A 15,387-nucleotide genomic window follows, 5' to 3' on the forward strand; every position below is an offset into this window, starting at 1 on the left:
TGATATGGGACTTTGGCACCCCCTGGTGGTAGAATCACTAACATGTTTTTACACAACCAGAGAAATTTCAATACATTTTCCCCTCTTTGCAACACACCCCAGGTCAGGTGTTACCAAACCTGTTTGGTCCACGACCCTATTTTGATATCAGAAAAGTATTGCGACTCCACCATGTAAAAAAAAACAGCAAGTGTTTCTTTTTTTTATTTGGGGCTATGGCAGTTATAACAAGTCAGTCTGACAGTATTTCAATCTGAAGGAAAATACATTAAAAACAATTATGTAATGCAGCCGAGAGGTAATGGGAAGATCAACGTCTAATTTCGATTCACATATGACTGAGTTGTCTAACGGGAATTGAACGTTAAATAAAAAATAAATAACCATGTCATTAGATTTAGGTTAAAAGTTGGGTAAAAAAAAGATAAACACTCCCGAAATTCATTTACATTGATGACTGTTTGCAAATCCAATCAGTTTTCCACGTTGATCGAATGTCATCACATTGAATATTTTTTTTGTAGTTGTTGAAAGTTTTGATTGTTTTAATTTCAATATTAGACGTACAAGGACAGCGACAGTGATGTTTTATAGATTGAGCTTGATAGTTTATCTGCATCTGAGTCTGAGTATAAACCTGATGACAGGGACAGCTTGAGTTCCACATGTTCTCCACTGAAAAGGGATTCAAAAAAGTAGATTCAACCAGTTTGTGCCCACTGGTTTTTACTTCCAACCGTTCAAAAGTAAGAGCCAAATTTGTAGGAAGTAAACAGAAACCGTTTCGGTCGTCCCAACCACTAATAACAAGATTCAGAAGGTTACTCATGTAACCATGTGAGTTTCTCCGGTGACCCCATTTTCAAATTAGGACCCCTTGTTTGGGAAATATTGCCCTATAGGGGTGGCAGGTAGCCTAGTGGTTAGAGCATTGGGCCAGTAACTGAAAGGTTGCCAGATTGAATCCCCGAGCTGTTCCTAGGCTGTCATTGTAAATAAGAATTTGTTCTTAACTGACTTGCCAAATTAAATAAAGGTTCAATAAAATAGGGTCTCCTTTTCCCATTCCGGTCCAGTGTAATTTGTATATAGAATGTATTTGTTGTAGTTATGATTGATGTTATCATGTCTTTATATTTTTACATTTTTTGTTTTACTGCTGGTGACATGTTGCCCTACCTAGTTTTCCCCAATTGGAGACCAGCCCTTTTTGTGTGCATGTATTACTTATTTAGGAGTTTAGAGTGATCTTAAATGAAATTAATGTATTTTGTGTGCCTTATTCTAATTTGCAGCAATTTCTATGGTTTGCTGTGCCTCTTCATCTTTTTGTGTTTTCTAATTGATGCATTGTAGACTCCTCCCCCTTGGCTGGTCTCCTTGGAGACAGGAGTTAGTCCAGGTCTGCCACACCTGAGCCTGATCAACTAACAAGCTACCTGAGCTCCTTAAAATGGAGCTTCCAGTGCACTGTGGTCAGCTGCTGGAAGAGAATGACTAGCGCCCAACTACTGCTGCCACTATCTAGGGACTTTGATTATCTGAATGTGCCGGTGGACTTCTGTTAAGAACACTTTTGTGATGGGAAATGGCACTCATCCAAGCTCTAAGCCTCAGCCAGAAGAGGTAGTAAAGAGCAGTTTACATTGCTTCTCTGTAGCCAAACACCAGGATCGTTCTTGCAGAGGAAGTCAGCTGGTCACACCAGCACTTCATAGTGAGGGATGGAGACACTACTAAAGGAATGTCGCCAGGGATGGAGAGGTCTTGGATCAGGCAGTATCAGGGAGGCCTTCCTAGAGGAGGTGGAGCTCTGTAACTTTCATCTGGTGGTCAGACATCCTAGCTGAGCTGCAGGACACACAGATTTTTGTAAGGTGGGGGTATGGATGTAGATCAACAGTGCCTTCACAACAAAGTATTCATACCCCTTGACTTATTCCACATTTTGTTGTTACAGCCTGAATTCAAAATCATTTTTTTCTGATAGTGAAAACATTTTTATTCCTGCAAATGTTGTAAATACAGAAATCTAATTTACATAAGTATTCACACCCCTTTGCTATTACAGTCCAAATTGAGCTTGGGTGCATTCAATTTCCTTTGATCATCCTTGAGATGTCGCTACAACTTGATTGGAGTCCGCCTGTGGCACATTCAATTGTTTGGACATGATTAAGAAAGAAACACACCTGTCTATATAAGGTCCCACAGTTGACAGTGCATGTCAGAGCAGTCCAAGGAACTGTCCGTAGATCTCCAAGATAGAATTGTGACTAGGCATATATCTGGGGAAGGGTATTAAACAATTTCAAGAGTGTTGAAAGTTTCCAAGAGCACAGTGGTCTCCATCATTGAGAAATTGAAAAAGTATTCACATCCCTGCATAGAGCTGGCTGTCCAACCAAATTGAGCAACTGGGCAAGAAGGACCTTGGTCAGGAAGGTGACCAATAACCCAATGACCACTCTGACAGAACTACAGAGTTCCTTGGCTGAGATGGAAGACCCTGCCAGAAGACAACCATCTCTACAGCAATTAAACAATCTGGGCTTTTTGGGAGAGTGGCCAGACGGAAGCCACTCCTGAGAAAATGGCACACAACAGCAAGCCTGGAGTTTGCAAAAAGGCACGTGAAAGACTCTGAGATCATAAGGCAAAAGATTTTGTTGTCTGAGGAGACAAAAATGTAACTGTTTGGCCTGAATGCAAAGAGCTATGTCTGGCGAAAACCAGGCACAGCTCATCACCCGTTTAACACCACCCCTACCGTAAAGCATGGTGGTCGCAGCATAATGCTATGGGGATGCTTTTCAGCATCAGGGACTGGAAGACTGGTAAGGATAGAGGGGATAATGAACCCTAGACCTACTACAATTTGCATACCACACCAACAGATCCATAGATGATGCAATCTCTATTGCACTCCACACTACCCTTTCCCACCTGGACAAAAGGAACACTGTGAGAATGCTATTCCATGACTACAGCTCAGTGTTCAATACCATAGTGCCCTCAAAGCTCATCACTAAGCTAAGGACCCTGGGACTAAACACCTCCCTCTGCAACTGGATCCTAGACTTCCTTACGGGCCGCCCACAGGTGGTAAGGGTAGATAACACATCCACCACGCTGATCCTCAACAGGGGGCCCCTCAGGGGTGCGTGCTCAGTCCCCTCCAGTACTCCCTGTTCACTCATGACTGCACGGCCAGGTACAACACCATCATTAAGTTTGCTGATGACACAACAGTGGTAGGCCTGATCACCGACAACGATGAGACAACCTATAGGGAGGAGGTAAGAGACCTGACCGTGTTGTGCAAGGACAACAACCTCTCCCTCAACGTGATCAAGACAAAGGAGATGATTGTAGACTACAGGAAAAATAGGACCGAGCACACCCCCATTCTCATTGACGGGGCTGTAGTGGAGCAGGTTGAGAGCTTCAAGTTCCTTAGCGTCCACATCAACAACAAACGAACATGGTCCAAGCACACCAAGACAGTTTTGAAGAGGGCACGACAAAACCTATTCCCCCTCAGGAGACTGAAAAGATTTGGCATGGGTCCTCAGATCCTCAAAAGGTTTTACAGCTGCACCATCGAGAGCATCCTGATGAGTTGCATCACTGCCTGGTATGGCAACTGCTTGGCCTCCGACCACAAGGCACTACAGAGGGTAGTGCGTACGGCCCAGTACATCACCGGGGCCAAGCTTCCTGCCATCCAGGTCCCCTATACCAGGCGGTGTCAGAGGAAGGCCCCCCACCCCTACGCTTCTGCTACTCTCTGTTATCTATGCATAGCCACTTTAATAACCCTACCTGCATGTACATATTTACCTCGACACCGGTGCCCCCGCCCGTTGACACATTGACTCTGAACCAGTACCCCCTGTATATAGCCCGCTATGGTTATTTACTGCTGCTCTTTAATTATTTGTTTTTCTTATCTCTTACTTTTTGGGGGGGTGGGGGTATTTTCTTAAAACTGCATTGTTGGTTAAGGGCTTGTAAGAAAGCATTTCACTGTAAGGTCTACTACTCCTGTTGTATTCGGTGCATGTGACAACATTTGATTTGATTTGAAAGGACCCAAATACAGGCCAATCCTTGATGAGTACCTACTTCAGAGTGTAAACGAACTTAGACTGGGGCGAAAATGTACGTTCCAACAGGACAATGGCCCCAAGCATAGAGCCAAAGCAATGCTGGCATGGCTTCGGAACAAGAATGCGAAAGGCCTTGAGTGACCCTGCCAAAGCCCAAACTTCAATCCCACTGAAAATCTGTTGAAAAGCTTAAAGATTGCTGTTCACCGCCACTCTCCATCTAATTTAACAGAGCTTGAGAAAATCTGCAAGGAAGAATGGGAGAACAAAAAAAAACAAATCCAGATGTGCAAAACTGGCACAGACATACCAAAGATGACTCAAAGCTGTAATCTCTGCAAAAGGTGCTTCTAAAAGTATTGACTCAGGGATGTGATTATTTATGTAAATAAGATATTTCTATATTTCATTTTCAATAAATTTGCTAAAATGTCTAAACATGTTTTCACTTTGTCATTATGAGGTATTGTGTATAAATGGGTAACACAACAAAATGTGAAATTTGCTGTAACACAACAAAATGTGGAATAAGTCGAGGGGTATGACTACTTTCTAAAGGCACCGTATATGGTCAGTTTAACAGTGGTAAGAGAGCACAATAAGGAGAAATTATGGTGCTGAGAAAATAACACTTTTTTGGTGCAAACACTGATCGTCTCCTCATCACCATGGAAATAGAATTAGAATTGGACATGGATTCTATTTCTATGCTCATCACCCGGTACGATCAACCTGTCAAGTGAAAACAAAGACTTCAGAGGTAGCTGGCTGATTTCTTTTTGAGCGGATGGTCAGGGGGCTGGAACATAATTACAAATATGAAAAATACTAAAGGCTGATCTGGGAGGACCATGTACACTGAACAAAAATATAAACGCAACATGTAAAGTGGTCCCATGTTTCATGAGCTGAAATAAAAGATCCCAGATATTTTCCATATGCACAAAAAGCTTATTTCTCTAAAATGTTGTGCAGAAATGTTTACATCCCTGCTATTGAGCATTTCTCCTTTGCCAAGATAATCCATCCACTTGACAGGTGTGGCATATCAAGAAGCTGATTAAACAGCATGATCATTACACAGGTGCACTTTGTGCTGGGGGCAATAAAAGGCCACTAAAATGTGCAGTTTTGTCACAGAAGACAATGCCACAGATGTCTCAAGATTTGAGGGAATGTGCAATTGGCATGCTGACTGCAGGGATGTCCACTAGAGCTGTTGCCAGATCATTTTATGTTAATTTCTCTACCATAAGCCGCCTCCAATGTTGTTTTAGAGAATTTGGCAGTAAGCCCAACCGGCCTCACAAGCGCAGACCATGTTTATGGCGTCGTGTGGGCGAGCGGTTTGCTGATGTCAACGTTATGAACATTGTGCCCCATGGTGGCAGTGGAGTTATGGTATGGGCAGGCATAAGCTATAGACAACGAACACAATTACATTTTATCGATGGCAATTTGAATGCACAGAGATATTTTGATGAGATCCTGAGGCCCGTTGTTCTGCCATTCATCCACCGCCACCGCCACCGCCATCACCTCATGTTTCATGTTCCATGTCGCAAGAATCTGTACACATTTCCTGGAAGCTGAAATGTCCCTGTTCTTCCATGACCTGAATACTCACCAGACATGTCACCCATTGAGCCAGTTTGGGATGCTCCGGGTCGACTTGTACGACAGCGTGTTCCAGTTCCCGCCAATATTTGGCAACTTCGCAAAGTCATTGAAGAGGAGTGGCCACAGGCCACAATCAACAGCCTGATCAACTTTATGCGAAGATGAGTCATGCTGCATGAGGCAAATGGTCACACTTGATACTGACTGGTTTTCTGATCCATGCCCCTACTTTTTATTTTAAGGTATCTGTATTCCCAGTCATGTGAAATCCATAGATTAGGGCCTAATGCATTTATTTCAATTGACTAATTTCATATTTATGAACAGTAACTCAGTAAAATCTTTGAAATTGTTGCATGTTGCGTTTATATTTTTGTTCAGTATAGAACAGGCAGTAGTGAGAGCTCTTAGGTGCTAATGGATAGGGTTTAGCCACCACAGGTCTGTCCGGCAAGAACAGGTCTTGAAAATGTTGTAAAACATCACAGTACAATTGAAAAATATATGGCACCTGGAAACCAAACAAGGGTGGTCTATAGTGATAGGTGGGATGGGTCTTGATGTATTCAGAACATATTTATTCAGATGATGGGTTCACCACACCAAACTCCTTGAGTACTGACTGCTCACAGAAAGTGAAAGTGTAAAAGTGGTTCTATGGAAAGATAGGAGAAAATAATAACCGAGTATAGGCTTACAAACAATATACAGGCCTGGTAGATAGTGAGGGTATACATGCTAGTAGCTAGAATACACATGACATACACAAATAATGCAACAACATCTAATTTCCCTGTCAGACAAGGATTTTCCCCACTTTCAAGAATCCCTGAGCTAATCTCTACACATTTTTCTGAGACAGAGAAAGTGTTAGTTTTACAGCTAATTTCCTGTAAATAAATGTTTTTATCATGGTTTATGACGTTTTCATATGCTATATGGTGGCTAAATGTCGCCATCGTGTGATGAAATATACAGACACACAAGAAATAAGAGCAAAGTGACGATATTTATTTATTGATTTGTATAAGGGAACGAAATAATGGAATGGATTTTGGAGACCGATGCACGTGATGAAAGCTGTCAATCAAAATACGTTTGACGCGGAGTGCTGATTATGACGTAAACTGCGTCCCCCATTCTATTTCTAGAGTTCCATAGACTCAACATTCTAGACGCGCTGTAAATTCCACTGTTTTACACACAGTGGCTCATTAGCTAAGTTGCACTTTCTGCTGCTACATATGAGTTTAAAGATTGCAATAATTACTGTATGAATTGTCCAACAAGACTCGGGTAAGTAGAAGGCAACATTTGATTCAAAAAGCCCGGTTTTAGTCGGGGTTTTTCGACGAATCATCTTGTCATTCTATGCTGATTTAAACTCAAATGCGAGAAAAGTTTCCACGAGGAATACTCAATCAATGAATCGGAAGAGAACTTGGTAAAAACTTGCTGTAGGACCCAATGTTTGCCACAGGTTGACACTGTTGTCCAGTTTTGTGTTTTAAGTAAGATGAAGTTGTCCATGACAACACTGACCAAAGGTGGGTTTAGTTTAGGCCTGGCATTTGAAATCAATCTCTTTATTTTTCTCACAGTCATGTCTAGAAGAAGTGCAAGGCTTCTTAATGGAGGGTACTATGACCAGTCCTCTGACGATGAATCCTCTGGCTCCATTGTCTCCTACAAGGAAAGCCCTGTGCCTAGGTGTGTGAGTGAGAGTATCGCTGTGTGTACTATGATGCTTAGTGCACTTAACTGTGTGTGTATCAAATCAAAATGTGTCTCTCTCTCTCTCTCTCTCGCTCTCAGGGTATTCAACAAGAAGAAAATGAGAACTGGCGGCCATAAGGGAATCCAAAATCCAAATCAGCCAATCAACGGCGATGAATTAATTGGTATTGCAAACATCACTTCCTGTCTGCGGTAGGGGTTGTCAAGATTGATAAACCCTATCTAGCCTCTAGTCCCTTGTTCTGTCTTGCCAACTCCATGACAATGATCATATGAGTTGTGACAGCACAGGATAAGTCCCTAGCCTGGGTTAGACACTTTTGTAGATTGGAAATCATATGCAATGTATTCCTAAAGTTCTCCCTCCCTAACCCTTTTTTCCTCTCCATCTTGTTCGCTCCCCCTCTGTCAGGCATGGTGCCAACTGTGAGGGCCATCCAGAGAAGGCAGACCTTCCTGTCTCCTACTGTGGCCCCTGTTCCTGTGACCCCCGCTGCCTCTGTGGCCCTGCAGCCCAGCATGTGCTCCTCCAGCATTGGCTTCACCAGAATTGACAGCTCTGGCTACTGCTCTGATTCTGAGGAGCCAGTGAGGGCCAAGACATGCTCCACCAGGAGACTGTCCAGTGGGATAGGCACTAGGGCCAGCACTAGCTGCAGTGAGTTCAGTGTGTCTGTCTATGAGAGACAACATTAGCTTGGCATTTGCATGTCTCTATATGCTTATAAAAATAAGAAGAGAGAAAAAGCTTGTTTGTTAGCATTAGCTTAGCATCAGTGTGTCTTCAATTTTAAATTTACTGTAAGGGCTTTTTTAATTTAAGTGTGTGTCTCTGCTTGTAGTTTGTTAGCATTAGCTAATCTGAAGTCTTGTGGCTGGTTTGTGTGCATTAGCGTAGCGTTAGCTCGTCATTTTGCTTTTGTCTTGTTTGTTAGCATTAGCATTATCTTTGGCTCTGTGTCCCTGTAGGCTGGTCATGTTTCCCGAATGGTTTGCCATCCTGGTTCGTCATCTTCCTCCTGCCCGTTCTCCTGACCTTCCGTGAGTGTGACGTCACCTTCAAATCAAATTAAATCACATTTTATTGGTCACATACACATGGTTAGCAGATGTTATTGGGAGTGTAGCGAAATGCTTGTGCTTCTAGTTCCGACAGTGCAGTAATATCTAACAAGTAATCTAACAATTCCACAACAACTACCTAATACACACATCTAAGCAAAGGGATGGAATAAGAATATATACATATAAATATATGGATGAGCGATGACCAAACAGCATAGGCAAAATGCAATAAATGGTATAAAAATACAGTATATACATATGGGACGAGTAATGCAAGATATGTAAACATTGAAGTGACTGACTAGTGATGTATTTATTAAAGTGGCCAATGATTTCAAGTCTGTATGTAGGCAGCAGCCTCTGTGTTAGTGATGGCTGTTTAACTGTCTCATGGCCTTCAGATAGAAGCTATTTTTCAGTCTCTCGGTCCCAGCTTTAATGCACCTGTACTGACCTAGCCTTCTGGATGGTAGTGGGGTGAACAGGCAGTGGCTCGGGTGGTTGTTGTCCTTGATGATCTTTTTGGCCCACACATTCATGTTCACACATCTAAATATCCTCCTATGCATCTGTCCTCTGTGTGACCTGTACCACAATGTCTTCCCTGCAGTATTTGTCTTTCCGATCGTGTTCCCCACCATGAACCTCAACCTTCCAATGAACCGCCCGACTCAACCTGACTCTTCACTCGACCTGACTCCAAAGGCTACGGTAGGACCTCTTGTTTTTCATCTGTCTTCTGGTGACGTCTCACATGGCACTCTATATAGTGCCCCACTTATGTGGACTCTGGTCAAAGGAAGTGCGCTACATAGGGAATAGAGTGCCATTTGGTACAGACTGTTATCTATGTTTTGATTGGGTGAATGCTGCAATGAAGCTATGCATGGGCAACACTCTTGTTGAATATTTAAAACTCTTTCTACAGTATGGAACTCCTATCATGGATTCGGCTCTCAAAAACAAAATGGACACCATCCAGGTACAAAACAGGGAGGGGGGGGCTGGGTGGAGTGAGAATGCACAAAATCTTTGGACATATTCATTTATCTGACTTGTGCTTGTCTTGCAGAGAGAGCTTGAGATCCTTAAACAGAGAGCACACCAGCACCAAGGCATTTCCCAGGTGAGAATACTCTATCTATCCCTTTGTAACAACATACCAAGATAAAAAAAGGTTTAAAACAAAGCTCTAGCTATGTATTTTGTCTGATATTCTTACTTTCGGATGAGAGAGTGGAAGTACCAGGGATTATTTTTGTATTTTTTTTTGTGTAGTATTGCCAGTTTGTCATTTGAGAAATGGTGTCAATAATTGCCCTTCTTGAATGAACAAACACATTGAATTGAATAAACTTTGTGTCCACCAGCAGATGGTACAAAGACTGAATATAGACATGAGGGGAGTAAGGCGTGAGATTAACAACGTTAGAGGGAAAGTGAACAGGTGAGTGTGGACCAGTCTTGAAACAACCCAAATAGTCCCTAGCTCCTAGACCATTAAAAAAACAAGACAAAAGTTATGTTGTATTCTATTCTAGAAGACAAATCTCTGATTCTCCCAAAGTAGAAAATACATTTATTTTGTGTTTCATTCTATTCTATTGTAGTGTCTCTATTTCTGTCTCTACTGCCGGAGAGCGTCTGACCCAGGACGCTGCCGAGTTCAGCAGCAAGATGTCTGATTTCCAAGAGGAACAATCCATTACCAGACAGAGGGTCAGAGCCCTGGAGGACACCAGTGATATGGTAACACACGTACACGCAGGCACATGTGCGCACGCACGCACACACACACACACACACTCCTAATGTGCGTGATCTCTGTGTGTTCTCTAGCTGCAGCAACAGGTGACCTCCATTCAAAACCAGCCTCCCCCTACTCCCACACCAGAAAACATCCACCTGACACCTGCTTTTAAAGAGGCCATGGAGAAATGGCTGAGTGACCGACTGGCCCAGGTGGGTTGATTTTATTTTCTGGTAAAATAAACAGAAGATGTGATGCGTTTTTTAAAGTTGACCATGTTGATGATTGTGTCTCACAGGATGAGAGATGGGACGTGAAACAGTTGATAAAGGATTGCAGTCGTCCATTGGCGGACCGACTGCCTGACTTTGCCTTGGAGTCTCAAGGTTTGTGACATCATCACTGTACTTCAGCATATTTTCTGTGTCTGTCACAGAAATATTCCCAGGATGCTGTATAGACTACAGTTGTGTGTGTGTGTGTGTGTGTAGGTGGCAGTATTGTAACCAGCAGATGCTCTGAGACGTATCAGACCCGTTCAGCCTGCGTGAGCTTCCTGGGGATTCCCCTGTGGTATCCTGCAGAGACCCCCTGGACTGTCATCCAGGTTGGTACCTCTCCCTTTGTGTCATCCAGGTACCTATCTCTCTTTCTGAAGTCTGTCGTCGTGACCACCATGTTTAAATACATGTTAACCCTTCTCCGACAATTTTGTTTGCCTGCAGAAGTCTAATTAACATGATACAAAAAAAATCTGTCTGCTTTACCTTGATATCTGTTTTTTGTATGGGTTGTGTCTCAATCCACCACATCCAACGATATCGCCCTTCCACATTCACGGTGAAAAGTGGCAGAGCTAGAGTGATGTTTGTCAGACCATGAGACTCCCCGAAAACCGGTCTTCTCACGAAAACGTCTCTCACGAAAACGTCTGTGATGGTTTGGCCTACAAAATATTATGATGAGACTCTCATGAACACAATGGTGGTCTCTGTTTTGCTCTATGTCCCCCACAAGCGTCATGGGACTTGAGAATGTAATCGAACCCACAAATGCTGATGCTCCAGATACTCAACTAGTCTAAAGAAGGCCAGTTATATTGCTTCTTTAATCAGGACAACAGTTTTCAGCTGTGTTAACATAATTGCAAAAGGGTTTTCTAATGATCAATTAGCCTTTTTAAAATGATAAACTTGGATTAGCTAACACAACGTGCCATTGGAACACAGGAGTGATGGTTGCTGATAATGGGCCTCTGTACGCCTATGTAGATATTCCATTAAAAATCAGCCGTTTCCAGCTATAATAGTCATTTACAACATTAACAATGTCTACACTGTATTTCTGATCAATTTGATGTTATTTTAATGGACAAGCTGTGCAATCTTCATAGACAAACATTGGCAGTAGAATGGCCTTACTGAAGAGCTCAGTGACTGTCATGGAATGCCACCTTTCCAAGGTAAGTCAAAATTCTGCCCTGCTAGAGCTTCCCCGGTCAACTATAAGTGCTGTTATTGTGAAGTGGAAACATCTAGGAGCAACAACAGCTCAACCGTGAAGTGGTAGGCCACACAAACTCACAGAACGGGACCGCCAAGTGCTGAAACACGTACCAAGGTCCAAACTGCCTCTGGAAGAACTGTTTGTCGAGAGCTTCATGAAATGGGTTTCAATGGCCGAGCAGCCGCACACAAGCCTAAGATCACCATGCGCCATGCCAAGCATTGGCTGTAGTGGTGTAAAACTCACCGCCATTGGACTTTGGAGCAGTGGAAACAAGTTCTTTAGAGTGATTAATCACACTTCACTATCTGTCAGTCCGATGGCCTAATCTGGGTTTGGCGGGTGCCAGTAGCACACTACCTGCCACAATGCATAGTGCCAACTGTGAAGTTTGGTGGAGGAGGAATAATGGTCTGGGGCTGTTTTTCATGGTTTGGGCTAGGCCCCTTAGTTCCAGTGAAGGGAAATCTTAACGCTACAGCATACAATGACATTCTAGACAATTCTGTGCTTCCGACTTTGTGGCAACAGTTCGGGGAAGGCCCTTTTCAGCATGACAATGCCCCCGTGCACAAAGCGAGATCCATACAGACATTTTTTGGCGATTTGGTGTGGAAGAACTTGACTGGCCTGCACAGAGCCCTGACCTCAACCCCATCGAATACCTTTGGGATGAATTGGAACGCTGACTGCGAGCCAGGCCTAATCGCCTAACATCAGTGCCCAACCTCGCTAATGTTCTTGTGGCTGAATGGAACAAGTCCCTGCAGCAATGTTCCAACTTCTAGTGGAAAGCCTTCCCAGAAGAGTGGCGGCTGTTATAGAATCAAAGGGGGACCAACTCCATATTAATGCCCATGATTTTGGAATGAGATGTTGATGAGCAGGTGTCCACGTGCTTTTGGTCATTTAGATTGGTGCCTAAAGTAAAGGGTTAAATACATGTAAAAAAATGAATAAAAACGATCTTTTTTTTCTTCTCTCAGATATAGGACAAACACTTCAGAACAAACATCCTTTAGATTTTTTTTTGGGGGGGGGGGATTGTCTGTTCCATGTAGTGAATCTGTTATACAATGTTTTTCTATGGGCTAATATCAGTAATGCCAAATTCAATGTTTCATCAAATAATTGTTTTATATTGTGTTTTGAAAATAAAAAATCTAATTGCTAAATGATCCTTGGTATGACCATCTTAAAACAATTCCATATGTAAAATTTTTTTTTTTTATTGTAACCCTGCACAAGCAGACCTGATTCAACTAATTGTCAAGCCCTCAATGAGTTGACTGAGGTGTTTGTCCAGGGCTACAATGAAACAGTGTTTGGGTACTGGAGGACCAGGGTTGGTGTGCTGTTGGGGGGGTCCTGGAGGACCAGGGTTGGTGTGCTGTTGGCGGGGGGTCCTGGAGGACCAGGGTTGGCGTGCTGTTGGGGGGGGTCCTGGAGGACCAGAGTTGGGGAAACACTGCTCTAGAGGGTTAAAGACCGATCATCTTTTATCCCCTCAGGGCCAGCAGGTGCTGCCTGGCAAGTGTTGGCCGTTTCCTGGTGCCCAGGGCACTATGACCATCGCTCTGTCTCACCCCATCCACGTGACCCATGTCTCTCTGGAGCACCTCTCCACTGCCATCTCGCCTAATGGGCGCATCGACAGCGCCCCCAAGGACTTCACCATCTACGTGAGTCACCTCTGACCCCCAGGGCCTGTATTCACAAAGTCTCTGAGTAGGGGGTGGCTCTTTCCTTCTCTGATCAGCACTCCTACTCAGACTATTTCCTTTTTTGTACCACAGAATTTACAGTGGGATGATTTGCACAGGGATGTTTTAGTGCTATGTTGAGTACCTTTTTAATTGACTCCTTCACACACTTTCTGTGTAGGGCATGTCTACTGTCGGCGAAGAGGGATCACTGATCGGAATGTTTACATATGACCAGGCTGGAGATCCCCTACAGACGTTTGAATTGCCTGTGAGTCAAATGCTGATAAACTATTAGAGATACTCGTAGTAAAGATGCAGGCTAATGAGACAGGTAGATGATACCTTTTGGGGCCTAATGTGTATGCAAAACAATGGGTTGAATAAGACTTATCTCGAAATTAAATATGCTTGGACCTCTCTCGCTCTCTCTTCCCCCCCCCAGAACCCTACCGCAGTGTATCGGTATGTGGAGCTCCATGTCCTCAGCAACTGGGGTCACCAGGAATACACCTGTGTGTACCGCTTCCGGGTTCACGGCAAGATGCCTTTCTATTGAGGGGGATCGGCTATCCATCTCAACCCCTGTGTTTGTGTGTGTGTCCACCCCAACCCCAGAATTTTCATTTTCATACTGGAGCATATATTTTGCTTCTAAATAAAATCTCTCTTAGGCAGTGTTTGTATGGGTTTGGTCACAAGTTGGAACTGAGTGTAATGATGGTGGCCAATTCTCAAAGATGTATCTTATTTGCAAAACACATATTTACAGATGATTAAACCCCCATCAAATGGGATTATGGCAGCCATATTGGATTTTGGGAAAAATCCATGGTGTCCCCAAGGGTCGATAACCCTCCATGCCCTGAAATACACTAAGGAGCCTTTTGACTGAGAGGGGGGGAGGGGCAGACTCAAGTTTTGGGTACCCTGCCATACAGCATTGAATGGGAGTAAATTTGACTTGGAACGTTGTCTTTTAACCAGCTACAAAAATGTAAGTCTACATTCGTTAATATTTCCGCCTGTTTCTGTTAACAGGTTGATATTTCCACAATGCATCAAGATATCCTTTTGCTCTTTGTGTATGTAGGGCAGCCAGGCAATATTCTGCACTCTTTGGGTGCGTTCGAGCAGTAAGACTAACGCTGCTGACTGTAGACAAGTCAACGAGTGAATGCGGAGGAAGTGCGTCTGCGACGTACGGAAATCAGTGTTGTGGTCATAGGGAAAGAGGCTTTTAGTGGCCAAAAGGCCGTATTAGCCTCAGCGGAGTCACTGAGGGCTTCCACCATTTTAATGTAGTCAACTGGGTGGGACTTCCAACTTCATTGGATGATCCCTGCTGGTGACCCTGTTGGAGGGATCAGCCAATAGTGAAGAAGAAAATTGACTACTTCAAAATGGAGATTCCCTCAATGGCCCTGGCCATGCTGTAACAGGTGCTATAATGGCACAGACACAAATATGAGTGCCTTATCTATCTCCATGGTTGTGGTTTCCCTACAGCAAGGCTCCATGCAACATGGCAGTGTTGCCATTGTTAATAAAAGTTTTTATTTGGAATGTCAAAATAAACATGTCTCCAGCCCCCATAGCACACCCTCAAAAACAGTAAATATGTGTTTACATTATACCTTTGATCACATGGTTTTTGTGAAGTTCATGCAGTTGACATGCAGTTATCCCCATAATGCACTCTGAAAGGCAATAAAACAATATTTTTACACGACCATACATTTCATAAATGGGAGACATTAGAGATGTGAAAAAACATGATTGTGTTTTGTAACTTCTACCTTGGTAGGATTATCTAAAAAAATGTGGGGGTGTTGCCAATAGAGCTCACCAGCTTGTAGTTATTTACCTCATGCTCCTTCAGTCATTCCTAAGG

At 43.3% G+C, this 15,387-nt stretch overlaps 1 protein-coding gene across 2 annotated transcripts; it reads left to right on the top strand.

Moving 5' to 3' along the window:
• Positions 1 to 6,816: 6,816 nt before the first annotated feature.
• LOC106571259 (SUN domain-containing protein 1) lies at positions 6,817 to 15,090 on the top strand. Of its 2 annotated transcripts, none has more exons than XM_014144081.2 (16): positions 6,817 to 7,028; positions 7,334 to 7,442; positions 7,548 to 7,633; positions 7,882 to 8,127; positions 8,439 to 8,510; positions 9,145 to 9,245; positions 9,463 to 9,516; positions 9,607 to 9,660; positions 9,905 to 9,981; positions 10,145 to 10,283; positions 10,374 to 10,496; positions 10,583 to 10,670; positions 10,776 to 10,891; positions 13,302 to 13,472; positions 13,675 to 13,764; positions 13,939 to 15,090. In XM_014144081.2, the coding sequence occupies exons 2-16, from the start codon at positions 7,336 to 7,338 to the stop codon at positions 14,050 to 14,052; spliced, it is 1,638 nt and encodes a 545-aa protein (XP_013999556.1). In that variant the 5' UTR covers positions 6,817 to 7,028; positions 7,334 to 7,335; the 3' UTR covers positions 14,053 to 15,090. The 2 variants fall into 2 exon arrangements, with proteins under 2 accessions (XP_013999556.1, XP_013999562.1); XM_014144087.2 differs by having other exon boundaries at positions 9,908 to 9,981.
• Positions 15,091 to 15,387: the final 297 nt, after the last annotated feature.

This window comes from Salmo salar, chromosome ssa01 (genome assembly GCF_905237065.1).
Source record: "Salmo salar chromosome ssa01, Ssal_v3.1, whole genome shotgun sequence".
Classification (NCBI taxonomy): Eukaryota; Metazoa; Chordata; class Actinopteri; order Salmoniformes; family Salmonidae; genus Salmo; species Salmo salar.

Bases quoted from the DNA above. Each gene is read 5' to 3' on its own strand.
- LOC106571259 (XM_014144081.2), top strand. From the start codon at position 7,336: ATGTCTAGAAGAAGTGCAAGGCTTCTTAATGGAGGGTACTATGACCAG. The intron at 8,511-9,144 runs GTGAGTGTGACG...TCTTCCCTGCAG, and splicing joins GCCCGTTCTCCTGACCTTCC to TATTTGTCTTTCCGATCGTG. The intron at 13,765-13,938 runs GTGAGTCAAATG...TCCCCCCCCCAG, and splicing joins TACAGACGTTTGAATTGCCT to AACCCTACCGCAGTGTATCG.